Raw genomic sequence first — 15,137 nt, forward strand, 5'->3', positions numbered from 1 at the left:
GGATTAAAGGCGTGCACCACTACGCCCGGCTCAGGTTTTAATATTTCTAGAGCACATCATGCCAAGTGAAGTAAACCAAGCATAGAAAGTGAAATGGAACTCATAGAAAGGCTACAAGGCTGAACCCATAGAAAACAGAGAGTAGGGTAGTAGTTGCCAGGGGTGGACGGAATGGGAAGACAAGGGTACAATTTCGTGAGATGAGAAAGTTCTGGAGACCTGGTATACAGCACAGGGACTACAGTTAGTGTCCTAGTTGAGTTTTTGTCAACTTGACACAAGCTAGAGTTATCTGGGGAGAGGGACCTCAAATGAGAAAATGCCTCCTTCAGGTTGCATGGGTCAAGCTTGTAAGATAGACTTGCTTAGTGACTGATGGGGGAAGGCCCAGTCCACTGTGGGAGGTGCCACCCCTGGACAGGTGGTCCTTGGTGGTATAAGAAAGCAGACTAAAAGAGTCGTGGGGAGCAAGTTAGTGCGCATGGTCTCTGCTTTAGCTCCTGTCTCCAGCTTCTTGCCCGCTTCTCTAGCTCTTCTCCAGTTCCTGCCTTGGCTTCTCTCAGTGATGGATTGTGATCAGGATGTTTTTCCTTCATGGTATTGCTATCGCTGTGACAGAAAACCTAAGGCAGTGACACTGCAGTGTCAGTGTCTGCTTGTTATGACTGTTGATCTTTGGTATTTTCAGCATAACACACACAGATGTGAAAAACATTAAACATTCTTATCATTACCTTCATTGCGGGAATTACTTCACAGTACTCCCATGTAGCAGAACATCACTTTGCATATTTTACATTTATTTAAAATACATTAAGTATTTTATATTATTAGATAATATGATATGTGAATATTATAGTATATTATTGACTTCTGAAATATAAATACTAGATACATTAAAAGAATATATATTGTTACTCAGATATGTTGCAATAAGACTCAAGGACAAGCAAACAACCCACAATCCACTGAATTCTAAATGATGGCAGGTTCTTTGGAGAAGCCCAAGGCCTCCCACCGTGAAACACCTTTCTTAGGCAGCTCATTCCCTGTGATTATTTGCCAAGAACCAATTCAACAATGACAACTCTTCTGAACCAGTCTTAATAGGAAATAGTCATCTCGTGTTATTCATTTTAGAGAAGAGGTTTTTAAGAATTATTTATTTATTTATTTATTTATTGTATGTGAGTACACTGTTGCTGTCTTACAATGTAGCTCTGCACGATCTGGAACTTGAAGATCAGGCTGCCCTTAACCCCACTGAGAGCCACTTGCCTCTGCCTCCCCAGTGATGGGATGAAAAGTGTGTGCCACCATACCCAGCTCCTTCTTTACGGAAGTTCTTATGAGAGTAAATTTAGTGTTTTTTCACCTATTCCTCCTAAGACGATATAATTTTGTTCCTAATTTTGGGCTCTTTATAAACATTCATATGGCTACCCATATGGTAAGATTAAAATAAGATCATTGCTTCACCCTTCACAGGAATAACACGTTCCAGGTGGATCAAAGATCTAAATGTGAAAAACAGGACCTAATGTTTGCACAGGTGTGGAAAAAGGCTTTTTAACCAGGAACATAAAAAAGTCAGGTTGATTATTATCCAATTGTGTTTAAATCTGAATTTCTAGCTGCAAAAGGCAAAATAAAAAGAAAAGCCCAAACCAGAAGGGATTTGTAACATACAGAGATTAAAAGGGATTCTTGGTGAATATGCCAAGAACTTCTAAAAAGCAAGAACAACAACAACAAAAACGACAACATGGGCAAGGAATATGAATGGACAGTTTATAACAAAAGACTCTGAAAATCAGTAAGCATGTCAAAAGATAAGCTTTTAGGGCTGGAGAGAAGGTCCTGAGTTCAAATCCCAGCAACCACATGATGGCTCACAACCATCTGTAATGGGATCTGATGCCCTTTTCTGGGGTGTCTGAAGACAGCTACAGTGTACTTACATATAATGAATAAATAAATCTTAAAAACAAAACAAGACAGATAAGCTTTTATTTTGGGGTTAAGGATAGGCTGGAGTCAAGGTCGGGGTTAGGGTTGAAGTTAGTATTTGGGTAGGTGTTGCTTTGGGGATTGGATTGGTTTTGGAGTTGGAGTTGGGTTAGGGTTTGGGATAGTACTGGGGTTGAAGTATGGCGTGTGGTGGTTTGGTTTAGAATGACTCCCATAGGCTCAAATTTGAATGCTTGGTTCCCAGTTGGTGGGACTGTTTAGGAAGGATCAGGAGGTGTGGCCTGATGGGAGCAGGGGTGGGATGTTACTGGGTGGGGTTCAAGGTTCCCAAATCTAACACCAGGCACAGGCTCTTTCTCTCTCTGCCTGCTGCCTGTGGATAAGATAGAAGCCCTCAGCTACTGCGTGATTGTCATGCTAGCCTGCCTCCTGCCATTGTCCCCACCATGATGGGCATGGACTTACCTTCTGAAGCTACCCCCATTAAATGCTTTCTTTTATAAGTTGCCTTGGTCAAGGCTGTTTGGTTTTGGACTGGGGACGTGGGACCAAGTGGCATATTTTACATATCAGAGCAGACCTGGCTTCCAGGTTCTCCCAGCGTCCTTCAGTCCCTACCTGGCTGGCATATGCTGCCCCCAACCTTGAACTTTCCAGCCTAGGGGTTGGGCTGTTCATCCGTCAGAGGCTCCTCTCCCTATAATCCAGACATTTTGATTTCCCCTCTCTTGCTCTCCCTTCTTCTCCTTTTCTCTCTCTACGGGTGGACCTTTCTCTCTTTCTCTCTCCTTTCCACCTCCCCATGGTGACTCCCCTGGCCTCAATCCTTGGGGGCCAGTGAACTTGCCCAAGAGCAGCTTCCCACTAAACCTGCCTTTAATATATTCTAATCTGGCTTGAATTGGCTCATTTTACCAGCAGAGAAATAACTTATCAATGGTGTCTCTTCATGGCACTAGAACATCACCTAAGGCAGAAGTTAGTATCGGAGAGTATGATATTGCTATAGCAGGCCTGTTCGTGCTTCTGGTTAGTGGAACTGGATTTCGGGACTTTGACTTAGGGCAGAGGATGAATTGCTGTAAGTAGGGCTGAACAGTAGTGCTGAGTGGACCACGGAGGCCCAGCTCAGGAGGTTTCAGAGGTGAGTAGTGTCAGCGAATGGACTAGAGGCCATTTCTGTGATATTTTGGCAAAAGAACATTGCTGCATTTTTGCCCTTGTCCTAAGAATCTTCCAGAGGCTAAATCCACAATTTTTTCCTTAATGTCAACGGACATAGGGGATTGCAAGACAATTTAGTACTGACCATGTCATGTGGCCACCCTTAGATCCATAATGAAAAAGAGAAAGTGGAACAGAAGAAAATATAAGAGCCGGGTGTGGTGGCGCACGCCTTTAATCCCAGCACTTGGGAGGCAGAGGCAGGTGGATTTCTGAGTTTGAGGCCAGCATGGTCTACAAAGTGAGTTCCAGGACAGCCAGGGCTATACAGAGAAACCCTGTCTCAAAAAAACAAAAAAACAAAACAAAACAAAAAGATAAAAGATTCTTAGTTGCAAACAAAAAGAGTCAACTCTGGCTAAATATAGCAGAAAAATAATTTCAAGAAAGGAACACAGGATTGATAGGAAGTGTAGAAAATTCACTTGAAAAGTGGGCAGTGGTAATGAGAAAGCCAGGCCACGTGACACAGGACTCAGGCTTCTATGATCCTGATGCCTCGGAGACTCACAGTGTAACAGTGCTTCACTCCCTCAAAAGGAGAAGTGGTGTGTGTGTGTGTGTGTGTGTGTGTGTGTGTGTATGTGAGTGTGAGTGTTGTGTAGGCATGAGGATGATGTTGTTGAATATTTGTTTCTATGGCCCTTCACCTTATATTTTGAGATAGTGGCTCTCAGACATACGGGTTGGTTAGGCTGATTCTGGGGATCCGCCTGTCTCCTTCCCCAGCCCTCCGGTCCTGGGCTTACACACTACCATGCCCAGCTTTCCACATGACTGCCGAAGACCCAAACTCAGGGTCTTCATGGTGGCACCATAACCACTTTATTGATGAAGCCAACACTCTTTCCTAAAGGTGGTGTAATTTATTCTTCTAGAAATGCAATTAATGTTTTATATATATATATATATATATAGCCTATTTGAGAAATAAAAAGTGATGTCACTGTTTTAATAACACTTTTAGGCTTTTAGCAAATAGCCATTCAAATTTATTATTATTAATATTGCTATTATTGCCATTATGTTTTTCAGGAGCTTAGCTCTTTCTACAGAGCCAGAAAACAAACCTTATGGTTTATTTTAGACTCTGAGCCATACGGCCGGTGTTGCAGTCAGTCATCTCTGCCAGTGTAGTGTGAAAATCGCCATAGACTGCACCTAAACAAAGGACATGGCTGAGTCCCAATGGAACTTTATTTACAAAACACACAGTGGGACCAATCTGGCCTGCAGATTCCTGACCGATCTGTTGCTGTTGCTTTTTTAAAACTTAGATATAATGGAAAAATCGGTTGAATGTGACCAGACTCTCAATAGCAACAGCCTGATGTTTTCGTATCTGACACAATTTTATTCGGTGTGTTTACATGATAAATTCACATCAGAGTACAATATCTAGTACAGTTACATATATGCATCAGCGTTTTCAAATTCAAGTTTAATAACACAACAGTTACCATGAGTTCTAGTTTTGCATTCAACTTCTCAACTTCTTTTTTTTTTTTTTTTTTTTTTGCTTTGGTTGTCCTAGAACTCAGTATGTAGATTAGGTTGGCCTAGAACTCAGAGATCTGACTGCCTCTGCCTCTCAAGTGCTGGGATTATGCGTGGCTTAATTTCAACATATGATTAACTCCATGGGAACTCTAAACTCTGACCTCTAAGTCCAGTCCCCGCCCCCGCCCCCACCCCCACCCTCCCCCTTCCTGGAGCTTCACTCTCTGTTTCTCAGCTTTCCCCCCTGTTCTGGCTACTTGTAATGATCTGCACCCCAATCCTTAGCCTCTGGTTAAAGACTATTTAAATTCTAAAAGAGTCTTTTCACACAAAAAAAATCAGTCTTTTCTTGGCTTCTTTCAATAAATAACTTTTTCCCACGGGCTCAGGAGAAGTCTCAGCAAGAGGGTACACTACTCTTGCAGAGGACCTGACCTCACTTCCTAGGACATACCACCTGTAACTTCACTGCCACCAGACCTGGTGCCCTCTTCTGGTCTTCATGAGCACCTGCACTTACATGTCCATTCCTCCACCCCATACATGTAATTAAAAATAAAACAAGGAGCAGGCAAGTTGGCTCAGCAGTTAAGAACCCTGGCTTCTTTCCCAAAGGACCCAGCTTTGATTCCTAGCACTCACATGGGACTCACGCCTGTCTGTAACTCTAGTCCTGGTGGATCTGATGCGCTTTTCTGGCCTCCTTGGGCACTGATTCACAGATATGCACTGCGAGCAAAACACTCACGCAGTTTTTTTGTTTTGTTTTTGTTTTTGTTTTAAGCAACCTTTCTCCCAAACTTTGATACACTTTTCTGATTCTCTCCTTACTTTGTTAGCAAAAATTCAGTTACAGGCTAGAGAGATGCCACTGTGGTTAAGAGCATGGGCTGTTCCAAAGGACCAGGGTTCAATCCCAGCACCCGCATGGCAGGGCAAAATACTAATGCACATAAAACAAATTACTTAAAAAAAAATCAATTACAGATCTTGTGTGTCTTTGCACTGACTGGCTCACCAGAATATTTTTTGCAGTTATATTATAAGTAATATAATCAGTAATATTTGTCCATCTCTAAAGACAGAGCTGGCTCAGATACAGAAAACATTGGCTTTCAATTAGAGCAGCACAGTACACCGAAGACTCAAGAGCTAATGCCAGGAGTGCTTAAACCTTTACTCTGCAATCGTTCCGCACCGCATCCTTACTACGGTAAAGATTCCAGGCATTACAACATTCTTTTTTTAAAAATCAATTTTCCCCCTAAAATTTAACTCCTTGCCTTTTTGCCACACTCCAAACACGACCCCCCACCCCCAATCACAGCATTTCTCCCTCAATGTTTACCCTGACAGTCACAAATAAAGTGTGAACACCACAGGAAGGCCCCTCCAGAATTAAAAAGGTTTCTCCCTTAATGCCCTACTTCCCTCCCATCCTGGTCTTAAACCTTTGAGAGTCGTTACTTTGGGAGAGACCCTTACTCCTACTCCTACCGAGGTAGGCTCATTTGGTCTCTGGAGGAGCTTTATCTGAGCTCTTACACCCATGCCAATTCCTGAGGCTCAGGAATGAGGCCCAGATCCCCCACCATTCTGGGGCGGGTGGTGCCTGGCCACACTCTTTCCACTATCCCCACTGCCTCTCAGGCGCTACCAGGTCAGCGTCTCATTGTTCCTGAGGTATCAAATCATGGTTGCTCTCACCATTGAAGCCGATCACAGCCTGAAGCTCCAGTTCCGCTACGTCCAGCTCAGGTAAAACTTGTTCTTCCATCCTGGAGAGTTTCAGCTCATTGATTCTTCAACTCCAGGGTGCAGCGTCTCCTGGTCGTCATGGTAACTGGCGCACGCATGCGTGCTAGGGTCACGCAGGAGCAGAAACCCAGCCCACTGAGTTTGAGTTGATTTCCCCTCTTGCAAATGTTGGGAGGACTTCCTTAGTATGTATTTTATTCACTCTGGAAATGTAGGTGGAAGGTTGATGCTAAGTGCACAAGGTAAATTTCCTCATCTCCCGTGTACAAGTCTGTGACTTTTTTTAAACTATAAAATTAAGCCCCTCGTGATGATTATTAAAAATAATTGAACACAGAATAATTGAGCACAGAGAATTGCCTCTGATGATAGGTTGCTATAAAAAAACATGGCATTGATACTTCTTTGTAAAAGAAAATTTTAAAAAATCACTAGAAACGTTTTAGTACAGTATGCAACTATTTTTATGTATGATGTATGTATGTATGTATGTATGTATGTACGTATGTTGCCTGTATGTATATTTCCTGCCTCAGCCATCCAAGTGCTGGAATTTCAGGCTTGAGTTATCACACCCAGCTTGTTTTGCTGTTTTGAATTAAGAAAAAAATGCAGAGAGCCGGGGTTGAAGCGCTTCCATCCCCTGGGAAAATGTTTTGATTCTGCTCAACAATTTAACTATCTTTCTTGCGTCCGGTAATTCATGTGAGTTAACAAAAATCGATTCTTGCAACCCACTGTCCCCCAGGGGTGTGCTCTGGGTAGCGGGGGGCATCGTTCTGAAGTCAATTAAAACAGGTTTCACTTTGCAAACTCTGGGCTCGGGTCGCGCACCCTCCGAACTGCAGGGAATGAGCCGCGCGGGCCGCCGTAGTCAGCTGCTACGAGCAGGAAGTGTCCCAGCTGCGGGCGGAGACTGCACCATGGCTCCGGACCCCTGGTGAGTTGCCGGTGGTGGCAGCAGAGTATGGGGGTTAATTTGGGAGTGGAACTGGCTTCCAGGGACTGGCAGAGACCCTGCTCATCTTTGAGCTTGAGGCTGGCGGCCTTAGGGATGAAGATCGAGCGAGGATCCTCCCCCTGTTGAGGGGACTCAGCCTCGTACTGCCTACTCGGTGCTAACTCTGTGGTCCTTGGGCAGACTTATGACTTGGGGGAGCTGGGGCTTGAGCAGTCGAATATTTGCCCCCTTTTTCTGGGGCTTCTTGCCCATCGTGCTTGTGGCTGACTGCATGCGTAGATACCCGGGTTCTTGTAAAAGTGAGGTCAAAATAACCTTTTGGTGGGGTATCCCTTCACCCCGTGGTCCCCAGAAAGGGAATAAACTGAAGTTCAGACTCCATGGTCACCAGTTAGTTAGGAGCTAGTTGTGCACGGGTGCTTTGGGTTTTTCACAGAAAACTTGTAGGACTCACGGGAGGGAAAATTTTGCATTTGTGATAAGGCATTTACCCTTTCCCGCATCAGTAGCATCAAGACTTATGCCAGCAAGAAGTAGGGCAGAAAGTACCCGATAAGGACCATTTATTCAGCAAAGAAACCCCAAGGAGAGAATGATGAAAAAATATCATTGTACAAGGAACAAGTTGCTATAAAGTCCCGACCTTCCTGATGAATAATTCATAACACTGCATTTCAATAAAGTTTGTGTTGGAGAATATGCCTTACGTTGGTTGGTGTTTCTGGTACAATTTATAGTTGTTCGATGGCAGATAAATTTGAATATTAAGAGAGTGGATCCCAAGGTCCGAATTAGAGTTATCTGGGATCTAGGCTATTTGGGCCAGTTGCTGATTGGTTTGTTGTTGGTTTGTTTTTCAGTGTCTCAGGGAGCCCAGGTAGATCTTGAATTGCTTCGGTCTCCAAAATGGTAGCATTGCAGGCCTCCTCTTCCAAGCCCAGCCAAGTGCTGAATTTTGTCTTAAGTTTTAACAGTTGTATACACCCCTGGCAGGAAATTGAGAGACTGCTGAGTGTGAAGGAAGGAAAAAGCACCCTCATCCCCCGGAAGCAGTCAGTGCTCACCTTTTTTTTTTTTTTTTTTCCAGTGTATTTATTGTTTGGATCTATATCCTGCTTGTATTTTACAAAACAGGAAGCAGCTCTCCATGTCCTAAAGTAGTCTTAAAAACACAATTTTTAATGTGTACCAGTGCATCATCTTGAGTGTACATAACTTATTTCAGATTTTAGCTCGGTTGTAGGATGATTGTTTAGCACACGCAAGACCCTGGGTTTGGTTCCCCAGCAAGACAAGAAAGCTTTCAGCCGGCAAACGAGAAAGCCACTGAGTCAAACAGTTAAAGTCTAACAGTAAAAGAGTTGAAACGCCTCAGTGTCTTGGGTAAAATTCTCCCATAAGTCTGATCTCATTAGACCCCCCCCCCCCGTGCCACACTGTGCAGGGAACTGAGTTCTGCTCATCTGTCCTGCTTACACTCTACCTTCCTCCCAGGACCGGACCACCGCGTGGCACAGCGTGCCAGGCATGCTTTCTTCTTTCATCTCTGCTTACGCCGTGTGCCTTCCACAGTGCTTAGACCCTGCTCCTCTTTCCCACAGGGAGATCTGCTTTAGTCTTGTTTAGAAGTCGGCCCAAAGTGTCCTCTTGTGGCCCAGCCCGTCTCTCCTTTCCCCAGCTCTAGAGGCACTTAAGTTAGGTCCCGTTCCTAATCAACAGGATTTTGTTATGGGTTTTATATGTTTGATGTGACGTCACAGAGCTGGACTGAAGCTCCTGTCTTCATAGATTATTTACTTATTGCATGGAGGCAATAAGTAAAGTGTGGGGAAGCTGGGGCTAGGACTTATTTTCTTATTACTCTGATGTATTTTTATTAGGTTTTTTTTTTTTTTAAAAAAAAAAAAACACTTGCTCTTTTTCATGCACACCTATACCAGATTATACCGAATGATTCATATTGCTGTATACGTGAATCTAGGCTTAGGGGTTGCCACAGCCTCTGAAGAGCTTGTGGAGTTCACAACACAAAGTTCTCTGTATAGCCCTGGAGCCACATCCCCAGCCCAAGCTAGACACTTTGGTTGACGGAGCCTAGTGCATTGCGCAAGCTAGACAAATGCTTCCCCATCGATCTATGCCCTTAGTAACCCCCAGCCCCTTTTCTTTAAAGTTGGAGACTGATCTCTAAGTTTTACCCAAGCAGCTTCTAGCCGACTAACGTTGAAGTTACGAGTCCCTTGTCTCAGCCTCAAGTAGCTGAGGTTATAAGCTTCTACTTCCAGGGCCAGAATATTTTAGAAATAAACTAGTTATTTTCTTATGGGTAAAACTGGGACATCAGGGCAAGCAGCAGTTTTCAATATTTTGCAACGGGCAGTCCTAGAGAATATGTCATTCACTTGAGCACATGAGTCCCCGCTTCTTAGGAGCAGACTGGTGTGAGAAATGAGACCGGGGTTTAAAACACTGTGAAGAGGAAAACTCTGGGTGCTGTTGGGTGTTGACTTGAATCTTTTTCTTTTGAAGATTTATTAATTTATTTTATGAATGTGAGTACACTGTCACTCTTTCAGACACACCAGAAGGGGGCATCGGATCCCATTATAGATGGCTGTGAGCCACATATGGTTGCTGGGAATTGAATTCAGGACCTCTGGAAGAGCAGCCAGTGCTCTTAACCTCTGAACCATCTTTCCAGTTCTGAATCTTTTTTTTTTTTTTTTATTCATTTTTATTTTAAGTGTGTGGGTGTTTTGCCTACACGAATGTGTGGGCGTCATGTGTTTGCCTGGCAACTTTCAGAGGCTAGAAGAGGGTATGAGACAATTCTGAACTGCCATGTGGGACCTGAGAATTGAACCCAGGACCTCAGGAAGAGCATCAGTGCTCTTAACCACTGAGCCAGCCCATGATTTAGCTTTTCATTCGAATCTCTCCAAGCCCAACACGGTTGAGGGGTACACGGCAAGCCAGTCATCGTTCTGAGAGAACTGTGGCAGGCTTGGGAGTCTGCCAGGCTCGCTTGTCAGAGCATTTTTTTTTGCTGCAGATACACAGTTCCTGCTGTCCCTGCAATGTGCTTCTGCACGTCATTTCTCATCTTTCCTCTGTGTCTCCTGCTCTGAAACAGCGTCTCCTTGTCACTGTGTTCCCTGAGACCAGGCTGGCCTCGAACTCATAGAATTCCTCCTGCCTCCACCTTTGCAATGCTAGGATTAAAGGCATGCAGTACCACACCAAGCCAGCACTTTCTTTTAAAGAACCTTAACCTGATTTTGACTTTGATGCAGGCTCTCCACGTATGATTCTACGTGTCAGATAGCCCAAGAAATTGCGGAGAAGATTCAAGAACGAAATCAGTGTGAAAGAAGAGGTGAGAAGACACCTAAGGTAATACATGGAGGAATCTCGACGTGCTAAGCTCTGAAGTCTGAAACCATTGCTAGATCTGGGGCATGCTGGGGGTTGGGGGGTGGAGTGTACGTGAGCGTAAGTCTTTTAAATCTTTGAAATGTGTTTTTGTATGTTGTATCGAATTTTACTTTTTTTGTCACTCTCCCGAGATATAAAATCCTCTGTATTTCATTCACTGACTTTTTATACAGCTGCAGTTCTTCATACTTTTGATAGCCGCTGGCATCACACTCCATAGGGTTCACACCGTCGGCAACTGCTGGCACCATACCCTTGGGTTTGTGTGTGTGTGTGTGTGTGTGTGTGTGTGTGTGTGTGTGTGCGCCTGTGTGTATGTGTGCGTATGCACTTGTGCGCATGTGGAGGCCAGAGGTTGTTGACATTGGTTGTGTTCTCATTGTCACTTTCCACCTTGCCTTTTTGAGGCTGGGTCTGCCATTGAATCAGGAGTTTAAGTTTACCAACTTAGTCAGACTGACCAGTTAGCTCCAAGGATCTTCTGGTGTCCAGTCCCGTTCCCCCCCAACCCCCCGCAGCAAGCCCGTTCCCAAGCCCTCTCCTATCCCCTATGTTTTGTTTACAATAACTCCTTATCCAATTGTTTGGGCTACATAGGGGAGATCCTATCTCAACACCAAACAGGTTAAGCAGCAAACCAAAGAAATAAATGCAGTACTCAGTCATGTGCACAATATGATAGGCACAGGCACTCCCCTTTATTTTGCATATATATCATTTGTCTTATTTTCATTCTCATTTGCCCCTTCAGGGTAATTTTACTTGTTTGTTCGTTTGTATTTATTTTTGAGTCAGGGTCTCGCTGTGTAGCCCAGGCTAGTCTTATACCATGATCTCGTCTCCTGAGCTCTAAGATTACAGATGTTTGTCATTTCAAGGTAATTTTATAAAATGTCACTAAAAAAAAATTTCTTTTGCACTGTATCTTAATTATCAATAACAAGATTCCAAATGGATTTTAAATAGACAGGTAGTAGATTTGTGGATTAAGTAGGGGGGTTCGAGTTTTTAATAGTGCTTAGTGCTTCCTTTTGATCCACTCTAACTACAGCATTTACTGCATAGTTACTGTGTGCCCTGTACCAGTTTACATATTTCTTTTAGATTTTGTTGATATTATTTTATGTTTTTAATTAATTAATTTAGAGACAGGGTCTCATACACCCAGGCTGTCCTTCTGTAGTTCAGGCTTCTTATCCTCCCACCTCCACCTTCCAAGTGCTGGCATGGTAGGTCTGAGCCACCATACCTGGCTTGATCACTGTACTGAACTGGCTCTGTGTGTGTATGTGTGTGTGTGTGTGTGTGTGTGTGTGTGTGTGTGTGTGCAGTATATGTGCTTGTTTATGTGTGTATATGCATGTGTGTGTTTCCATGTGAAGGCCAGAAGTGCTTTCTTGATTGCTGGGTTGTTTTTTTGTCTTGTTGTTGTTGTTGTTATTGTTTGTTTGTGGGGTTTTTGTTTGCTTGTCTGTTTTGTTTTGAGACAGCATCTCTCATTGAACTTAGAACTTACCAATTTGGGTAGACCAGATGGCTAGCGAGCCCCAAGATGCTCCTGTCCCCACATCCCCAATTCTGGGATCATCAGCAAGCCTGGCCGTTTTACATGGGTGCTCGGGCCTCAAACTCAGGTCTTCGTGCTTTCATGGCAAGCACTCTCCTGACAGAGCATCTCCCCAGCCCTGAACTGACTCTCTAACTTTCCCAAGTGGATTATTCTCCATCGGCAAGTAATACTTTAATTTCCCTTGAGCCCTTCGTATTTTCTGAGTCTTGATCTTTTAGTAAGAACTTCTAGATCACAGTTGAGTGCTACCATTCAGACAGTGCCATCTGCGTTTCCCCACCCTGTGCTAATCATGTTTATTCTGTTTTTAATCTTTGATACTGCGAGCTTTCTTTTTAGGGTTCTACCACTAAGCCATTCTTACCTTGCAAGATTAAATCGTATTTCATGGTAGCATTTCGTCCTCTTTAATGTAGCTCTGAGTTTGCTGATAGTTCACTAGCTTTTTGTCATCCTTGAGTGGGGTTGGCATGCAGGAGTTTTTGTTTGTTTTGTTTTGTTTTTTCAGTTATTTAAGTCAGTGCTTTTGTCTGGGGTTGTGTTAGCTAAGGTATGAACTGGGTTTTGCTTCTTTTTTGTATATTCTGAAATTTCTGCTTTATTATAACTAAGGAAGTTTTCTCTTGATTATCAAATATTATTTTCTTATAAAATTTTAAGAAATCTTACTACGAAATGCTCCCCTATCACATCACAATGCAGTTAGTTTCTGGGCTATTTTCTTTTTGGGTGACATTTCATTTTATGGCTTGAACTAAAATTTGTAAATTACATTTGTTTGAGTGTGCGAGCATGTGTGTGTGTTTGTGTGTGAGTGTGTTGTGCCCTTTTGATAGAGTTTGTGGTGTGTGTGTGTCCTACTTTTCCCCGGGGCTATATAGCTGCTACTTCATTGTTGTTTATTGATTGAGGGTCTTACTGTGTAGCCTTGGCTGGCCTGGACCATACTGACCTTTGAACTCTTAGAGATCCTCTCACCTCCTCAGAGCTGAGATTATAGGTGCACCCCAACGCACACCCCAACATGCCCCGAGTAACTGCTACTTTTAGCAAGCAGCAGTGAGAACGGTGGCGTTCTGCCTTTTTAATATCCCCCTGATTTCATCCATGGTCCAATGTGTTTTCATTTAAATGGGTCCTTTTGTTCTTCACATTTCCAAATGTCAGAGTGGGGCTCTCCCCATCCCTTCTTCATCTTTAGAGTCACAAACAGACATCTCCTCTGGGTTTTGAGGATGATTGGAGAAAATTCCCACAGTTTGTAGAAGAGGCATGCATGGTTAACATTACTTTCATGGAAACAGAGCACGTACTCTCCAGTGTTCACATGGGCTATAAATACATCAGAGTGCTCAGAGACCAGTCAGGATGGTAATGGGACCTGACACCTTGTCATCTGAAGCATGGTTGAGGGAACTGTGGGGCTTTGCTGTTGAGCATGGACTGGGGAACACAATTTCCTGCATGGCTCCAGGGTGGATAAAATACAGTGTGTAGAAGAATTCCGGCTGAGTATGAATGCAGGCTGACAGTTTCCATTCAGTATCTGCATTTCCGTGTGGACCAGGTTGCCATGGGCAGGCAGGTGCACTATGGGTACAAGCTCCGGGTGGGTGGCTAGACCAGGATGCCATTGAGACCTTTACAACCCTGAGAGTGTCCTTGGGAAGCTAAGCCTCTTTGCAGGCCTTTTAACTTAGCAGATGCTACACTGCAGGCCCAGGGGACTCAGGCTGTGTCCTTCTCTTTGCAGCTTACCTTGACAATCAGAACGTTGTTGAAGAATCTGAAGGTAAAGATCGACCTTTTGAAGGACTTACTGCTAAGAGCTGTGTCAACACGCCAGATGTATCCATGTAAACATTTCCACCTTTTCTGGAGTGGGAGGAAAAACAATCTTAAGACAGGAAGGAATCTGGGCCATCCAGATTTTTCCACAGCTCAAGGAGGACTTGGTTTCCACACTGTTGCTATAATCTTACATTCTGTCTTAAGTGTCTGCTCACTGTTACAGTGACCGTGCTAGCCAGGGAAGACCTACCTAAGGAATGAATTTGTTTGGGTATAACCTTGACAGACAGGAAGTTAATGCTTTCTGTCAGTGCTCTGGGGAGCTGCATACTGCTCTCTGTCACTGCCTTGAGGATGGCTAGATGCTGCGCCAAGCAGAGGACTTCCATGACACTTCTGAGCGGTGGTTCCCTGCTGGACTTTGCAGAACATTTCCCCCCTCTTCTCAGTAGCCCAAGCTGGACTCAGATTCACTTTGTAGCCAAACCTCTGCCCTCACGTCCTGAGAACTCAGGTAAAGGCATACTCCGGTGCACCCAGTTTTGTGTGGTGTTGGGGATGGCATCAGGACTCTGCATGCTAGCCAAATGCTCCCCCAGCTGAGCAACCTCTCAGCCCCTGGGATGTCTTGTAATCTGCTTCCTGCCTAATAACATCTTTTTTGCTTTTAAAATTTCACCCGTGGGCTGGTGAGGTATGACTTGCCTGTCTCATTCTTTCAGGAACACAGGTAAATGTCCCTAGTTTGGGAGCTTTGGGGGTGAAGAGTGCGTTGGGGCTTGATTAAGGCAAGCTGGGTCATCTGATCCTCTTTGGAGTTATCGAGTACTCAAGCTTTTGTGTGTGTGTGTGTGTGTGTGTGTGTGTGTGTGTGTGTGTGTGTGAGAGAGAGAGAGAGAGAGAGAGAGAGAGAGAGAGAGAGAGAGA

The 15,137-nt window shown here is 44.0% G+C and overlaps 2 protein-coding genes across 3 annotated transcripts in view; one reads left to right on the forward strand and one right to left on the reverse strand.

Annotated features, from left to right (window-relative positions):
* Positions 1 to 6,532, reverse strand: part of Cfap52 (cilia and flagella associated protein 52) — a 38,200-nt gene extending 31,668 nt beyond the window's left edge. The window contains exon 1 of one of the 2 annotated variants that reach the window (XM_021213424.2): positions 6,403 to 6,532. In XM_021213424.2, the coding sequence (XP_021069083.1) occupies positions 6,403 to 6,472 (70 nt within the window). In that variant the 5' untranslated portion in view covers positions 6,473 to 6,532. The remainder of the gene's footprint in view (positions 1 to 6,402) is intronic. The other variant, XM_021213425.1, reaches the window with a different exon arrangement.
* Positions 6,533 to 7,260: 728 nt separating this feature from the next.
* The window catches only part of Stx8 (syntaxin 8), a 234,232-nt gene continuing 226,355 nt past the window's right edge, over positions 7,261 to 15,137 (forward strand). The window contains exons 1-3 of the mRNA XM_021212912.1: positions 7,261 to 7,393; positions 10,708 to 10,807; positions 14,173 to 14,267. Coding sequence (XP_021068571.1) covers positions 7,305 to 7,393; positions 10,708 to 10,807; positions 14,173 to 14,267 — 284 coding nt within the window. The 5' untranslated portion in view covers positions 7,261 to 7,304. The remainder of the gene's footprint in view (positions 7,394 to 10,707; positions 10,808 to 14,172; positions 14,268 to 15,137) is intronic.

The sequence above is a fragment of the Mus pahari genome, chromosome 14, assembly GCF_900095145.1.
Source record: "Mus pahari chromosome 14, PAHARI_EIJ_v1.1, whole genome shotgun sequence".
NCBI lineage: Eukaryota > Metazoa > Chordata > Mammalia > Rodentia > Muridae > Mus > Mus pahari.